Raw genomic sequence first — 13,429 nt, 5'->3', positions numbered from 1 at the left:
ATGCACTTCTTGGACGAACCGCTTTCGCCCGTTTCAATGCAGTCCCGCACTATGCTTATCTAAAGCTCAAAATGCATGGACCACGAGGCGTTATAATAGTCAATGGAAACATGGAGCGCTCCCTCTGTATGGAGGAGCATACCGCGGCCCTCGCAGCCGAAGTACAGTGTGGCCTCATTAAGCCGAATACTACATCGGTAGTCAATCTCCAGGACACTGTCAAACGAGTCCGGTCTACCCTGCAGAATGGAAGTCCGGCTTGTCCAGAGCTAGACTAGCAATTCAGCCTCCATCAAAACCCCAAACTTATAGCGGCATATGTACCGCGCGTACATAACTACGCACTAAATATACCATGGGCTAGGGCGGAGGCCTACTAAAAATATGGTCCACAATACGGTTCGACCCTATCCGGACCCTCATATTCTTCCTTTTCTTCTTCTTCTTCTTCTTCTTCTTCTTCTTCTTCTTCTTCTCCTTCTTCTTCTTTTTCAGGTTCTTTACAACCCACATCACTTTTCGACGATACCAAGGGCCATTCTTCCAGCCCCCTTATGTATGCTTAATCATTTATCCTCTCAAAGGATTACACACCAAGGCGACAAGCAGCGCAGACGTGCGGTAGAGTATCCAAAGGATCGTCAAGATCATCTTTCCCTTTTCAGGACCTGTATACTGCTTTTCCTTGTGCCCGGCATGTAAAATAGCCTAGATGCATATCGCATCCTCTGTAAAAATATGTTTTGACGTATCAATCAGACTATAATGGAAACAGTTTCTCCCAACCCTGTTCGGTATTGGCTTATTTCCTAATCTGTATTCCCTCTTTACGTCAGATTGTTGTATATACTCCGACATGATTTAAATCACCAGGGGCTTTATCCAGCCACGTATATTTTTCAAATAAAAAAAGTCCGAACACTTTTATAGTATGCTTCGGCGTCCCGAATATGGCACTATATGCATTGGCTCCAAATCATGTCTTTGGTCAATAGTTGGGTTGCTCGGCTCCTGTGATTACCACCTTACGTTCCGCTTATTCGGCTAAGGTAGTAAAGAGAGAACTACTGCGATTGTGTTTCTGGTTCGTTCGGTCAAACACCTCAGTAGAGAAAGCCGAAAGCTGACTGTCATGATGCGTCGAGAGCTGGTCAGCAATTCGGCGACCTACTAAATCTCTAGTAATTTCTTCCGTATTACACGAAGGACTGACTCTTTCCAGTCACATGCTTAAGGCATCAAAGTTCGGATAGTCGCACGCGCACCAGGGGCTATCTCACAGTCCCATTGTCAAACTCCTATGGCTAAGTGAGAGTAGTAAAGCCGCATAGTCCATTGCCTAGTTCGCCGCACTAACACCTCCTTCACGGACCAAGATGTTGGGTCAAGTGTGGTTATGTGCTAGCCCGAACACCCCCATAGTATCTACGTGGGGGATGAAGCCGACGACTGGCAAACTCCCAGGATTAGAACGGCCGCACAGGAGGGAAACCGCTTTAAAATAAACAACATAAATATATTACAACGCTTTGGCTCATACAACGCCTGGGTAGTTCAGATACATTCACTCGAATATGATGTCCTTCGAGCATTGGCCTTCTATTAAGCGGGCACCCTCTAGGACGTCTTCAAAATAGCGCTATGGCGTGTGATGATCCTTGCCTCCGGGTGGACCCTCAACTGCCACGATGGCGGCCTTCATTTTCGCCCAGTGCATCTTGACACAGGCAAAGGCCAGCCGCGCACCTTTTATACATGACGATCGCTTGACCGCGTCAATACGAGGCAGAGCGTCAACAAGTCGCTGTACCAGGCCAAAATAGCTGCTGGGGACAGGTTCGGCTGGCCACAACCGGACTATGACTTCCCTCATGGCCAATCCGGACATCCTGTACAGCTCAGACCACTGCGCCATCTGGTCATTCAACAGCGCTGGGCGCTCCTGCGCCGCGAAATGTGACCAGAATAGCTTCTCCGTCGTGTGCCCCTCTTGGGCCCGGAAGAACTGCGCAGCGTCGGTGGCACTCTTTGGAAGATCCGCAAAGGCATCTGGAGCAATCCACAATCAAGTGAGCAAGATATACTTCTAATTGCCGAATTTACTCTGTAAAAAAAAGGCTTACCAGCCGCTATTTGTCCGGCCTGCTTGATCTCCTCGTGCACCGCTCGGGATTCGGCCCGTGCTTCCTCGGCCTCTTTAAGGGCCTTGGCAAGGTCGGTTGCCTGGGCCTTATTTTTCTCCTCTAGGGACTCACACTTGTTGGTGGCGTCCTTGAGCGCCTGCTCCACTTCGGCCACCCGCTCCTCGTATTGGTAGCAGACGACCTGCTTGGACTTCAGGTCTCGGCCGCTCTATCAGCGGCCGCTTTGTTCACCCTTGCCTGCTCCTTGGCCCGGGAAAGCGGACCCCTAAGGGCCTCGAATGCAGCAGCACTGCCTGCAATCATACACACAGCAGTGCACGAGTTTTGACTCAAGATCTGCATATTAATACAGGCAGGAACGAAATATTCTGAAGCATACCTTGGGCTTCATCAAATCTCTTGTTGATACGGATGAGATCCTCACCGGCCAGCCCCGGCTTATGCTTGAGCTCGGTTACTTCGGCGGCCTGGGCGGTTGCCGCTAACAGTGAAGCCCGCGTCTCAACATATAAAAGTACATTATCTCCTGCGAATATTATCAATCCTTTGTTCGCCCTTTTTCAAAGGACGACCAGAGTATCAGGGGTTACTATCTATACACAGGCATCTTTTTCATATGAAAAGAGTTCAGGAATATTACATCGCATACCTTGAATCCTGTTAGCAGGCTAGTGACGGACTCGTTTAGCCCGCTCTTTGGCGGACTGAACCTTTTCAATAACCACACTCATCAAGGTGCGGTGCTCCTCCACGACGGAAGCACATTGCAGTGCCTCCATTAGTGTGTTCGGCTCCTCCGGATTAGTGGAGGTTACCGCGGAAGTTGGCACTCCCCCCTCCCCTGCGGGGGGTCGCCTATTCGATTCCGGAGCCACTTGGGTTTCCGAAACAGTGTTCGGCTGGGGGCCGGACTGGTCAAGGCCCCCGCATCAGTCTCCGTGGGGATTGCTTCCTCCGTATTTTTGGCGGCCAAGGCGTTACCCTCTGGCGCCGCTTCGGCGTCCTCCCATACCACCCCGTGGCCCAGAGAGGCCCTTCGGGACAACACTTCGGTGTCGTCCATGGTGATAGGCAGGGAGGCTCGCGAGGGTGACTCGCTCTCCATCATCTTCGGGTCCAAAAAATTCCCCTCTGATGATTTTTGGGGGAGATCGCGGGACGGACTGCACCATATAACGTGTTAAATTACAATCATAAAGATTGGGCGTATGGAAGGCACCCTCGTATACTTACAATGCGGCAAGGGGCTTCGGCCTGGGGCGCCACTTGGTGATGGCGTCAGCATCCGAATCCGAGCCATCCGGGAGGGATATCTTCCCCCTCTTGAGCGCCTCCGCTTCTGGGTCTACAGAAGCCGTCCATTTCTTCCTTCTCCCCTTAGGGGGAGAATTGTTCTCTGCCTCCTCCTCTTCATCTTCATCTTCCTCATGGGAGGAGTGAGTTTCGGTCTCTCTGGACACTGCGTCTGAAGTACCCTTTAGACGGAGGCCACCTTTGGCATGCTTGCTCTTTTTCTTGGCCTTTTTCTCCAACGCCTGATAGGGCGCCGGAACCAGCATCTTCATTAACAGAGGATCAACTGGGTTTTCAGGGAGTGGAGCCGGACACCTGATCCGGTCTACCTTCTTTGTCCAGCCCTGTTATAAGATGAAAGTCTCAGTACATCCCTTTTTTGACTGAGGAACTGAGTTGTGTTCGAACATATGGCACTTACCGGGGAAGCCAGATGATTGCAGTCAAGGCCGATGTCTTCAGACGTCTGTGGCCACGACTTTTGAGTCTTGAAGAGCAGCTTCCAGATCACTTCGTGCGTCGTGCCAAAGAACCGTTGCAGGGTCTGCGGCCCTTCCGGATTGAACTCCCACATGCGGAGAGACCGGCGTTGGCAGGGAAGGGTTCGGCGGATGAGCATCACCTGGACCATGTTAGTGAGGCTGGTGCCCTTCTCTATGATATTGTTGATGAGCTTTTGCAGCCTCAACACCTAGTTGGATGATCCCCAGTCCAGACCCTTGTTGGTCCACGACGCGAGCCGCAGCGGGGGTCCGTATCTGAAAGCAGGAGCGGCCGCCCACTTGGTGCTGCGAGGTTCCGTGATGTAGAACCACTCCTGCTGCCACGTCTTGACAGTCTCCATGAAAGCCCCTTTGGGCCAAGTAACGTTGGGGAGTTTGCTCACCATGGCGCCGCTGCAATCCGCGTGCTCTTCGTCGACCACCTTCAGCTTCATGTTGAAAGCCTTGAGCCACAGGCCGAAGTGTGGGGGGATGCGGAGGATTGCTTCACACACGATGAGGAATGCCGAGATGTGGAGGATGGAGCTCGGGGCTAGATCGTGGAAATCTAGCCCATAATAGAACATGAGACCTCGAACAAAGGGGTGGAGGGGAAACCCTAGCGCGCGGAGAAAATGAGGGAGGAACACAACCCTCTCACCGGGCTCTGGAGTGGGGATAACTTGCTCTTTGGCAGGGAGCCTGTGTCTGATTTCCGCTGTCAAGTACCTCGCCTCCCGGAGCTCCTTGATGTCCTTCTTCGTTACGAAGGAGGCCACCCGCTTGCCTTGAGTGCCGGATCCAGACATGGCTGGAGTGTTTGGTGGGAACAAAAAATATTGAATCTTGGGCGCTGGAGCTCGAGGGCGGATGGGCTGAGGAAGAAGAAGGCGTGGGATAGAAAGATGGATCCTTATCCTCTTATGAAGGCAGTGAATATCAAGCGCCCCCACGGGCCTTAAAACTCGCCTATTCCCAAGGGGTCGTGCAAATGGCAGGATTGGATTACCCAAACCCGTATTGCTGAGAATCCCGCAATAAGGGGACACGATCTCTGTTTTGACAAGACGTGTCAATAGAGGCTGCGCCTCGAGGCGCGGGGCGGGAGGCCACAAAACGGTTCGAAATAGTGATAAGGCCAGAACATAACATCTCACCAAAAAAGTTGTTAGTGGGCATGACTTGTTTTGTTTAAGTATTTCACCCTTGTGGTTCAGGGTTGTAACTGATTATATAGAGAAGGATATAGTTCTTTTGTTCAACTACTTTGGAGTATTCGGAGGAGGAACCTGCCTTGCAATGCCGAAGACAATCTGCGCGCCGGACTCATCGTCATTGAAGTCTGGTTCAGGGGCTACCGAGAGAGTCCTGAATTAGGGGGTCCCTGGGCGTCCGGGCTGTGTGACATGGGCCGGACGAGTGGGCCGTGAAGATACAAGATAGAAGGCCTTCCCCCATGTCCGGATGGGACTCTCCTTTGTGTGGATGGCAAGCTTGGCGTTCGCATATGAAGATTCCTTTCTCTGTAAACCGACTCTGTACGACCCTAGGCCCCTCCGATGTCTATATAAACCGGAGGGTTTAGTCTGTATAGGTAATCATAATCATATAGGCTAGACATCTAGGGTTTAGCCATTACGATCTCAAGGTAGATCAACTCTTGTAACCCTTATACTCATCAAAGTCAATCAAGCAGGAAGTAGGGTATTAGCTCCATTAAGAGGGTCCGAACCTGGGTAAACATCATGTCACTTGTCTCATGTTACCTTCGATCCTCAGACGCACAGTTCGGGACCCCCTACCCGAGATCGGTCGGTTTTGACGCCGACACCTTGCATTTGGAGAAGCTGCACCCCTCTAAAACTGAAGATATTTGCTTGGCTGGCAACCCAACATCGGATATGAACCTCAGATCGAAGGGCGCGTCATGGCCTACAAGATCACTCCTCGGCGTGCTTCACTTGCCTTCGGAGCGAAGACACCGTTGAACACATTCTGGCTCAGTGTGTCTACGCTCGCGAAGTATGGTACGGATGCCTTGATCAACTTCACCTACCGATCCCGACGGACACCGACACTATCTTGGACAGGTGGCTTAGGCAAAGAGCTAACTTTCGGTCGATTGACAGAAGGGGTTTCGGCAGTCTGGTCATTTGCACGGCATGGGCACTGTGGAAGCAATGCAACGCCAGAGTCTTCAACGGAGATAAAGAACAAGGAACAAATTGATGCACTTGATCTTGCTAGCACGATTCTGGACGAACTTAGAGACTGGAAGATAGCCCTTCAAGGCGTAGAAGGAGTACAACGTTTTGTGAGATATTAGGCTAGATTGAGCGTATGGAGTGGGTGTTCCCACGTTAATGTTTGCATTATCGTGTGGGTTCTTGCAAATCTATTTATTCCTTCTGTAAAAATATGGTACGCAGCTACATACTCTTGATTTTTCTTTATAAATTATAGAACACATCACTTTTCTTTCCCCTAGGCGTGTCATGGTTAAACTTCACCAGGGAGCGTAGCAATTGTTAGACAAAAAAAAGAAGCTTTTGTTGTAATCTGTGCATAGTATTCCATCCCAAGCTAAACTACCATGGTGAGCATCATAGATTTCCACTAACTTTTGCTGTGAGCTGTATCTGTCGTAGTCACAGTGAACTCACTTTGAGTTTCAGAAAACCCTGTATCTGTCCTGTTCCTCCCCAGGTTTACGCCGGGCTCATTTGGCTCCGGCAACGTGGCGTTCTCGCCGGCCAGCATCATGACTACCGACGACATCATCGGCCTGTTCCTAGGCTGCACGTCGACGCACATGAGAGCAACCTGTATGCACCTCCGCACCTGGCTGTGATCGCAGCTGCCGCCCATCGCATCGTCCAGGAGCTCCGTGCTCCTGCCTTCCTTCCACAACATCCACGCCTGAAAAATGATCAGCATGATCGTACATTAGCAAAACAACCAATCAAAGATCGACCACTTGTGACAGTTGATCATGCTGGTGCTTACATAACCGCAGAGGTTTAGATCGAGCTCGGTGTCGTAAAAGCCTCGGATTTTCTTGCCGGTGACGATCTCCAGCACCATGACGCCGAAGCTGTAGATGTCGGATTTGATGGAGAACACGCCGTCCATGGCGTATTCCGGGGACATGTAACCGCTGATCACCGACCACCACCTCACAAGTCAGCATCTCGAAAACAGTGTATACGTACACGATGGTTTCAGAGATTATGATACTCACTATGTCCCGATGACCTTGAGGGTGTACGCCGTCGTCTGGTCGCCGCCGAACATTCTCGCGATGCCGAAGTCCGATATCTTGGGGACCATGTTCCTGTCCAGCAGCACGTTGCTCGCTTTCATATCCCTGTGGATGATCCTGACCCTCGAGTCCTCGTGGAGGTAGAGCAGCCCCCGTGCGATCCCCAGAATGATCTCAAAGCGTTTGCTCCATCCCAGCAACTTACGCTTTGCATCATCTGCATTGTATACATCCAATGAGATACATTAATTGTGTGTTCACTTGATATAGGAAAGTGGTTGCGAGTTTTCTCTTGTGCAAAAAAATTGATGAACTGAACTGACCAAATATGAAGGTGTCCAGGCTGTTGTTGTGCATGAACTCGTAGACGAGCAGCCTCTCATCGTCGTCGATGCAGCAGCCGAGCAGCCTCACCAGGTTCCTGTGCTGGAGCTTGGCGATTAGCCTCACCTCGTTCTTGAATTCCTCGACGCCTTGTGATGATTTCTTGGACAGCCTCTTCACAGCTACTTCTTGCCCATCCTCAAGCCTCCCCTGTTCATTATATTTCGTATAAGCACTAAACTGAAAGATCACAAGGTGTCGAGGAATCACCACTTATCCGAGCTACTTTCACTTGATCTTAATTTATCTTACCAAATACACGGGGCCAAATCCACCTTCTCCTAGCTTGCTCTCTGCTGCGAAGTTGTCCGTGGCGGCGAGGATCACGGCGAGATCGAACAATGGAAGGTCGAGATCGTCTTCGCCGCAGCTCATCTTGTTCTCGCTGTCCCGTGCTGGGCTCGAAGCAGGGTGTTTTCTGGCCCTGAATGGAAGCACGTTGTCTCCACTGCCTGGCGCAGTTTCAGGCGCCTGACGCCACCGCTTCCTCCTCGCCTTGTATCTCCAGAAACATAAGCAGCCAGCGGCTGCCAGAAGAAGCGCGCCGGAAATAGCCGCGGCGACGGCGATCACCATGGGGCGTCGGCGCTTACCTGCAACTGCAATCAATCAAGTAGCTGCATTTAGCTACGATTATGACAGAACTGCTCGAAATGGTACAAACTGTGGTCAGAAAAACAACAGGCCGGGAAGTTCTAACCTGAGACGTTCAAGGCATCTACATCTGACTGCGCGAGCCGGATGTACAGGTCCTGCACGACCGCCGGATACTGCCGCATGTTCAGAAGATCGGTGGCCCAAATGACGCACCCGCGGTCGACGCCCCCGCTGATATTGGCGGCGGAGTACGCCCTGCAGCTACAGTTGGCCAGGCACAGCTGCCTGCACTCGTCCAGCGTCATGTCGGCGTGCACCGTCGCGTTGGTCGCCTCCGGCAGCTTCATATTGTTAACCGGCCAGAACCCGTCGCCGTCCCCGCAGCTCAGCTTGGTCCTCCTGACGCAGCCGCCGGAGCCGTCCCGGAAGCTCCACTTCCGTGACCGCGGCTGGAACCCCGGCAAGCAGCTACACTCCGGCGAATGCGCGGTGTCGCAGTAGGCGAAACCGAAAGGGCCGCACCTGGCGTAGCTGTCGCACGGGTCGGTCGGGTGGTACCAGAAGTTGTTCCACGCGCCGTCGGCCCACACGTACCGCTGCAGCAGCCCCGTCGAGCCTTCCACGACGAGCCGCGTCAGCAGCGTCGGGGAGCTGATGTAGTAGGTGCTATACGTCTCGTTGGGGTTTGACACGAGCGCGAATGTGTACTCCTCGGTCTTGAGCTCCGGCACGCCGGTGAGCACCACGCCGTTCCACGGCCCGGTCGTGAAGATCTTGGCCGGGCCGCGGAAGAGGAAGAACTCAGGCAGTCCGCCGGCGATCAGCTTGACCGTGTACTCCCCCGGGGAGGGGTCGGCGGGGCTGCTCCACGACGTGATGTTCCAGGCGAAGCCACTCCTGTGATCCACCCCGACCTTCATGCCCGGGAGCTGCGTGTCCGTCGGGTAGTCGAAGCTCTGCCATGCCACGCTCTGGCTCGATCCACTCCCATCGGAGCTCACGACCAAGTTGCCGCTGTCGAGAAGCCGAGCGGTGGCCTTGGTGGCCACGTTTCCGGTGGGCTCTGCGGAGGACCAAACGGTGGTGTTCCGGCCGTCGACGATGACAAGGCGACCGTCGGGGGAGAGCTTGAGAACGCCCGGGGACGCGACGACCGGGTCCCGGCGGTTGGCGACCCACACGACGGTCCGTACTGGGATGCGTGCGTACCAAATGCCGATGTAGGTTCTGCCGCCGGAGCTGCCGGGCGGGGTGAAGAAGCCTAACCTGAATGCTCCACGGGCGGAGAGCAGCGTCTGGTTGCCGGTGATGGACGCGGTCAGGTCGATGGTGTCGGTGGCGATCGATACGGGGAGGCAGGTGGCCGCGACAAGGAGGAGTAGAGAGAGCGCACGCCTCCTCATCAGCTCTCCTATGATCTCTTTGCTTTGGAGTTGGCCGCTCAAATGCGAGCTGCCGGCGGCCGGCGGCCGGCGGAGTATGTGTGAATGGAAACTGGTACTCTGGTTGTTGAGTGGCTGCTTGAGTGCTGAAAGAAGTAATGTTGCGTCCCTTGCTTATCTCTACTCTTATAAAAAACCGAGTTAGTGTTGATGGTATGCCCGCCATCTTGCAAGATAGATCGCTTGATCTATATTTGACGGATAGAAAGTAAACTATGACAATTTTGTAAAAAGATACCCGCACCTCTCTCCATATTTGCAGATAAGACCTTTCCTTGTTCATCCTTATCTCCCACAACCTTAATGTTGAGCAATTAAAAAAGAAACATCTGAAACAATCTGGCATGGTGGCCGCATGGGCTTTTATACTCTTCCTCACCCTATCTCTTCTCTTTCTCAAGATATCATTAGTTTTTACACATGGGATTACTTCCGCTTGGGTCAGTCACAATATGTTTTTTATAAAAAAGATGTATCTTAACGCTCCGTGCAATGCACGGGCATCTCGCTAGTTAGCAGAAAATGTGGGCAGGTCAACGTCGGCATCCGGAACGGCGTGTTGGCGGACACCGCCACATGGGTGTTCAAACTACGATATCTCGATGCACTTGGATGGGACATGTCAATGATGATCATCAGAGTTCAGAGAAGAAAAATACAGTATATACTTGATGTGTGGTCAAACTTCGATATCACGGTATTAGATCCTAATATTGCGGTGCATTTGCAGAGCTAGCAGCGGGGTTTTGGCTGCTTGTTTTAAACAGAAACTGGCAATCTGATCCTGATGCATAACAGTTTAAGTTTAAGTACTAAAAATGGTACACCCTATATGCAAGTTGCCTTAAAAAACAGTTTGCTTCAATCACTGTGTTGTCTGTTCAATGCACTTGGATTGACATACGGGATACGGCCTGTGATGCGGTTGGGTTAAAGGAGCATGCCACCACCGTGCATGTACAGTAAGTAGCAGCCTTCTTTGGCTAAAATGTTGCTCATTATGCACGGCTTCCAATAACTACATCTTTTTTAAATTCCTGTGGTTGGATGGTTAGAGGAACAGTGGTATCCCCAACCCACCAGGGTTCAAGTCCTGGTGCTCGCATTATTTCTGAATTTATTTTAGGATTTTCGGCGAGGCGCTTTCAATGTGATGAGACATTCCCAGACGATGAGGCGTCTACGGTGACTTCGTAAATCTCAAGATGATATGACGGCTCAGTCTCTTGAAGGTGCTCATAGGGGTAGGATGTGCGTGTGTGCGTTCATAGGGATGAGTGTATATGCGTATGTATGAGCACTTGCGTCTGTGCTGTGTTAAAAAAAACTACATCTTTTCAAATTTTCTTTTTAGAAACAAGGCCGAGTCGGGTGTTAACTCAATGACGCTTTAAAGACCCAGAACCCACAAAACGCACACCACAACTCAACACAACGAAACAAGCAGCAGAAAGAATATGAAAAACTAAGGGAAAAGCTAACAAACACTATGTAGCACAAGCTCCGAAGCTTGAGCAACGATGCCATCTATGGACGCCATGATCATGCTAAAGAGGACATGGAGCAAAGTCCATATGTAGTCAAAACCCGGATGACACACTGTCATGCTGGCCATCTCCGCCTCCAAAGAAGGCACCACCTGCCCTCTTGCCCTGGCTCGTGGGCGCCACACCGTTGGCAGGCGGAGATGCTTCCTAGAGCACACATGGACATGGCCAATTGGTGCCGAGGAAGGACGACATGCACAAGCGCCTCACCTCGCGAAGCATCATCAGACATCATGTCTCATACGTCGTGCAGAACCCAAGCTGCCCAACAGAATCGTCAAAGAAGATGTTGGGAGAACAAGTGCAGCCACACCATGGAACTAAATCAGAGCTCCTGCAGAGTTGCACACCTCTAAGTTAGGATGAGCATGACACAACCTACAAACTCGTGCTGCCACTAGGCGGCCACACCATTAAACAACACCAGCCACCATCGGCGGCCAAACACCCGTGCGAGAGCCTTGCCCGCCACTCCACTATCCAAAGGCAGCACCTTCATGAAGGTGACAACGTCGGGGCACCGTCGTCGCCCAAATCGAGGAATTTCTTGTTTTCACCATGCACACACATGGTGGGAGGGGAGGGGCGGACCTCGACGACACTGTAAGAGGATGGCGCCCAAAATGTCGTCGCCATCATGGTTGTCGCTTCCAGCCAAGGGTTCCCCCCTATTTGTGCCCCCAGCCCCAAGCCGTCCTCCAACCACCAGATCTGGTGAACCAGAGGTTGCCAGAATCATGAGCAGGTGGGGCTGGCCGAGCTTCACGCAGAGATAAGTCGTCATCTTTAGATCTTGCCCCAGGAGTCGGCAAAGACAGCCGCCCAAGCCGCGACCCACACCCACCACCGCGTCGTCTCCCACGCTGCAAAGGGGACGACTCTTAGCCTCAGCGCACGCCACCTGTTGTAGGTACGGTGACACTCTTGTTGTGGGGGCTAGGTTTTACCCCTGAGTCGCCGCTGAGGGGCGACGCGAGGGCCTCTTCCTTTCTGTCTCGCATCCATTGATGTTATTCTTTTTTTAGATTAAATCCCTCTTTATTCATTGGTCATAATATTTGCATCACTGAGGAATAATAGTTGCAGGGTCCTTGTAGGATCGAAAGTATGTCTAGAGGGGGGGGGGTGATTAGACTACTTGACCCAATAAAAAGTTAACCTTTTCCCAATTTTAGTTCTTGGCAGATTTTAGCTATTGTAGGACAAGTCAAGCAAAGAGTATATTGGCAGCGGAAAGTAAAGCATGCAACTTGCAAGAATGTAAAGGGAAGGGTTTGGAGAATTCAAACGCAATTGGAGACACGGATGTTTTTCCCATGGTTCGGATAGGTGGTGCTATCCTACATCCACGTTGATGGAGACTTCAACCCACAAAGGGTAACGGTCGCGCGAGTCCACGGAGGGCTCCACCCACAAAGGGTAAAGGTGGCGCGAGTCCACGGAGGGCTCCACCCACGAAGGGTCCACAAGAAGCAACCACCCACGAAGGGTCCACGAAGAAGCAACCACCCACGAAGGGTCCACGAAGAAGCAACCTTGTCTATCCCACCATGGCCATCGCCCACGAAGGACTTGCCTTTGTCTATCCCACCATGGCCATCGCCCACGAAGGACTTGCCTCACTAGAGGTAGATCTTCACGAAGTAGGCGATCTCCTTGCCCTTACAAACTCCTTGGTTCAACTCCACAATCTTGTCGGAGGCTCCCAAGTGACACCTAGCCAATCTAGGAGACACCACTCTTCAAGAAGTAACAAATGGTGTGTAGGTAATGAACTCCTTGCTCTTGTGTTTCAAATGATAGTCTCCCCAACACTCAACTCTCTCTCATAGGATTTGGATTTTGTGGAAAGAAGATTTGAGTGGAAAGCAACTTGGGGAAGGCTAGAGATCAAGATTCATATGGTAGGAATGGAATATCTTGGTCTCAACACATGAGTCGGTGGTTCTCTCTCAGAACATATGAGTTGGAATTGTGTATGTGTTCTGATGGCTCTCTCCACGAATGAAGAGGAGGTGGAGGGGTATATATAGCCTCCACACAAAATCCAACCGTTACACACAGTTTTACAATCTCGGTGGGACCGAATCAACAAACTCGGTCGGACCGAAAAGGTAAACCTAGTGACCGTTAGAGATTTTCGGTGGGACTGACATGCAACTCGGTAGGACCGATATGGTTAGGGTTTGGGCATAACGTAATCTCGGTGAGACCGATTACACAAACTCGGTGAGACCGATTTTGGTAATTAGCTAACCAGAGAGTTGGTCAGGCAAAC

The 13,429-nt window shown here is 51.7% G+C and overlaps 1 protein-coding gene across 1 annotated transcript; it reads right to left on the bottom strand.

The window, feature by feature from the left end:
- Positions 1–6,466: 6,466 nt before the first annotated feature.
- LOC125545006 (receptor-like serine/threonine-protein kinase SD1-8) lies at positions 6,467–9,706 on the bottom strand. The gene is made up of 6 exons (XM_048708830.1): positions 8,266–9,706; positions 7,818–8,164; positions 7,505–7,715; positions 7,161–7,398; positions 6,926–7,076; positions 6,467–6,838 (listed from the first exon to the last, which is right to left on the bottom strand). The coding sequence occupies exons 1-6, from the start codon at positions 9,563–9,565 to the stop codon at positions 6,536–6,538; spliced, it is 2,550 nt and encodes an 849-aa protein (XP_048564787.1). The 5' UTR covers positions 9,566–9,706; the 3' UTR covers positions 6,467–6,535.
- Positions 9,707–13,429: the final 3,723 nt, after the last annotated feature.

This window comes from Triticum urartu, chromosome 3 (assembly GCF_003073215.2).
Source record: "Triticum urartu cultivar G1812 chromosome 3, Tu2.1, whole genome shotgun sequence".
Classification (NCBI taxonomy): domain Eukaryota; kingdom Viridiplantae; phylum Streptophyta; class Magnoliopsida; order Poales; family Poaceae; genus Triticum; species Triticum urartu.
The sequence above is the reverse complement of the archived record's forward strand: the minus strand, read 5'-3'. Positions and strand labels throughout refer to the sequence as shown.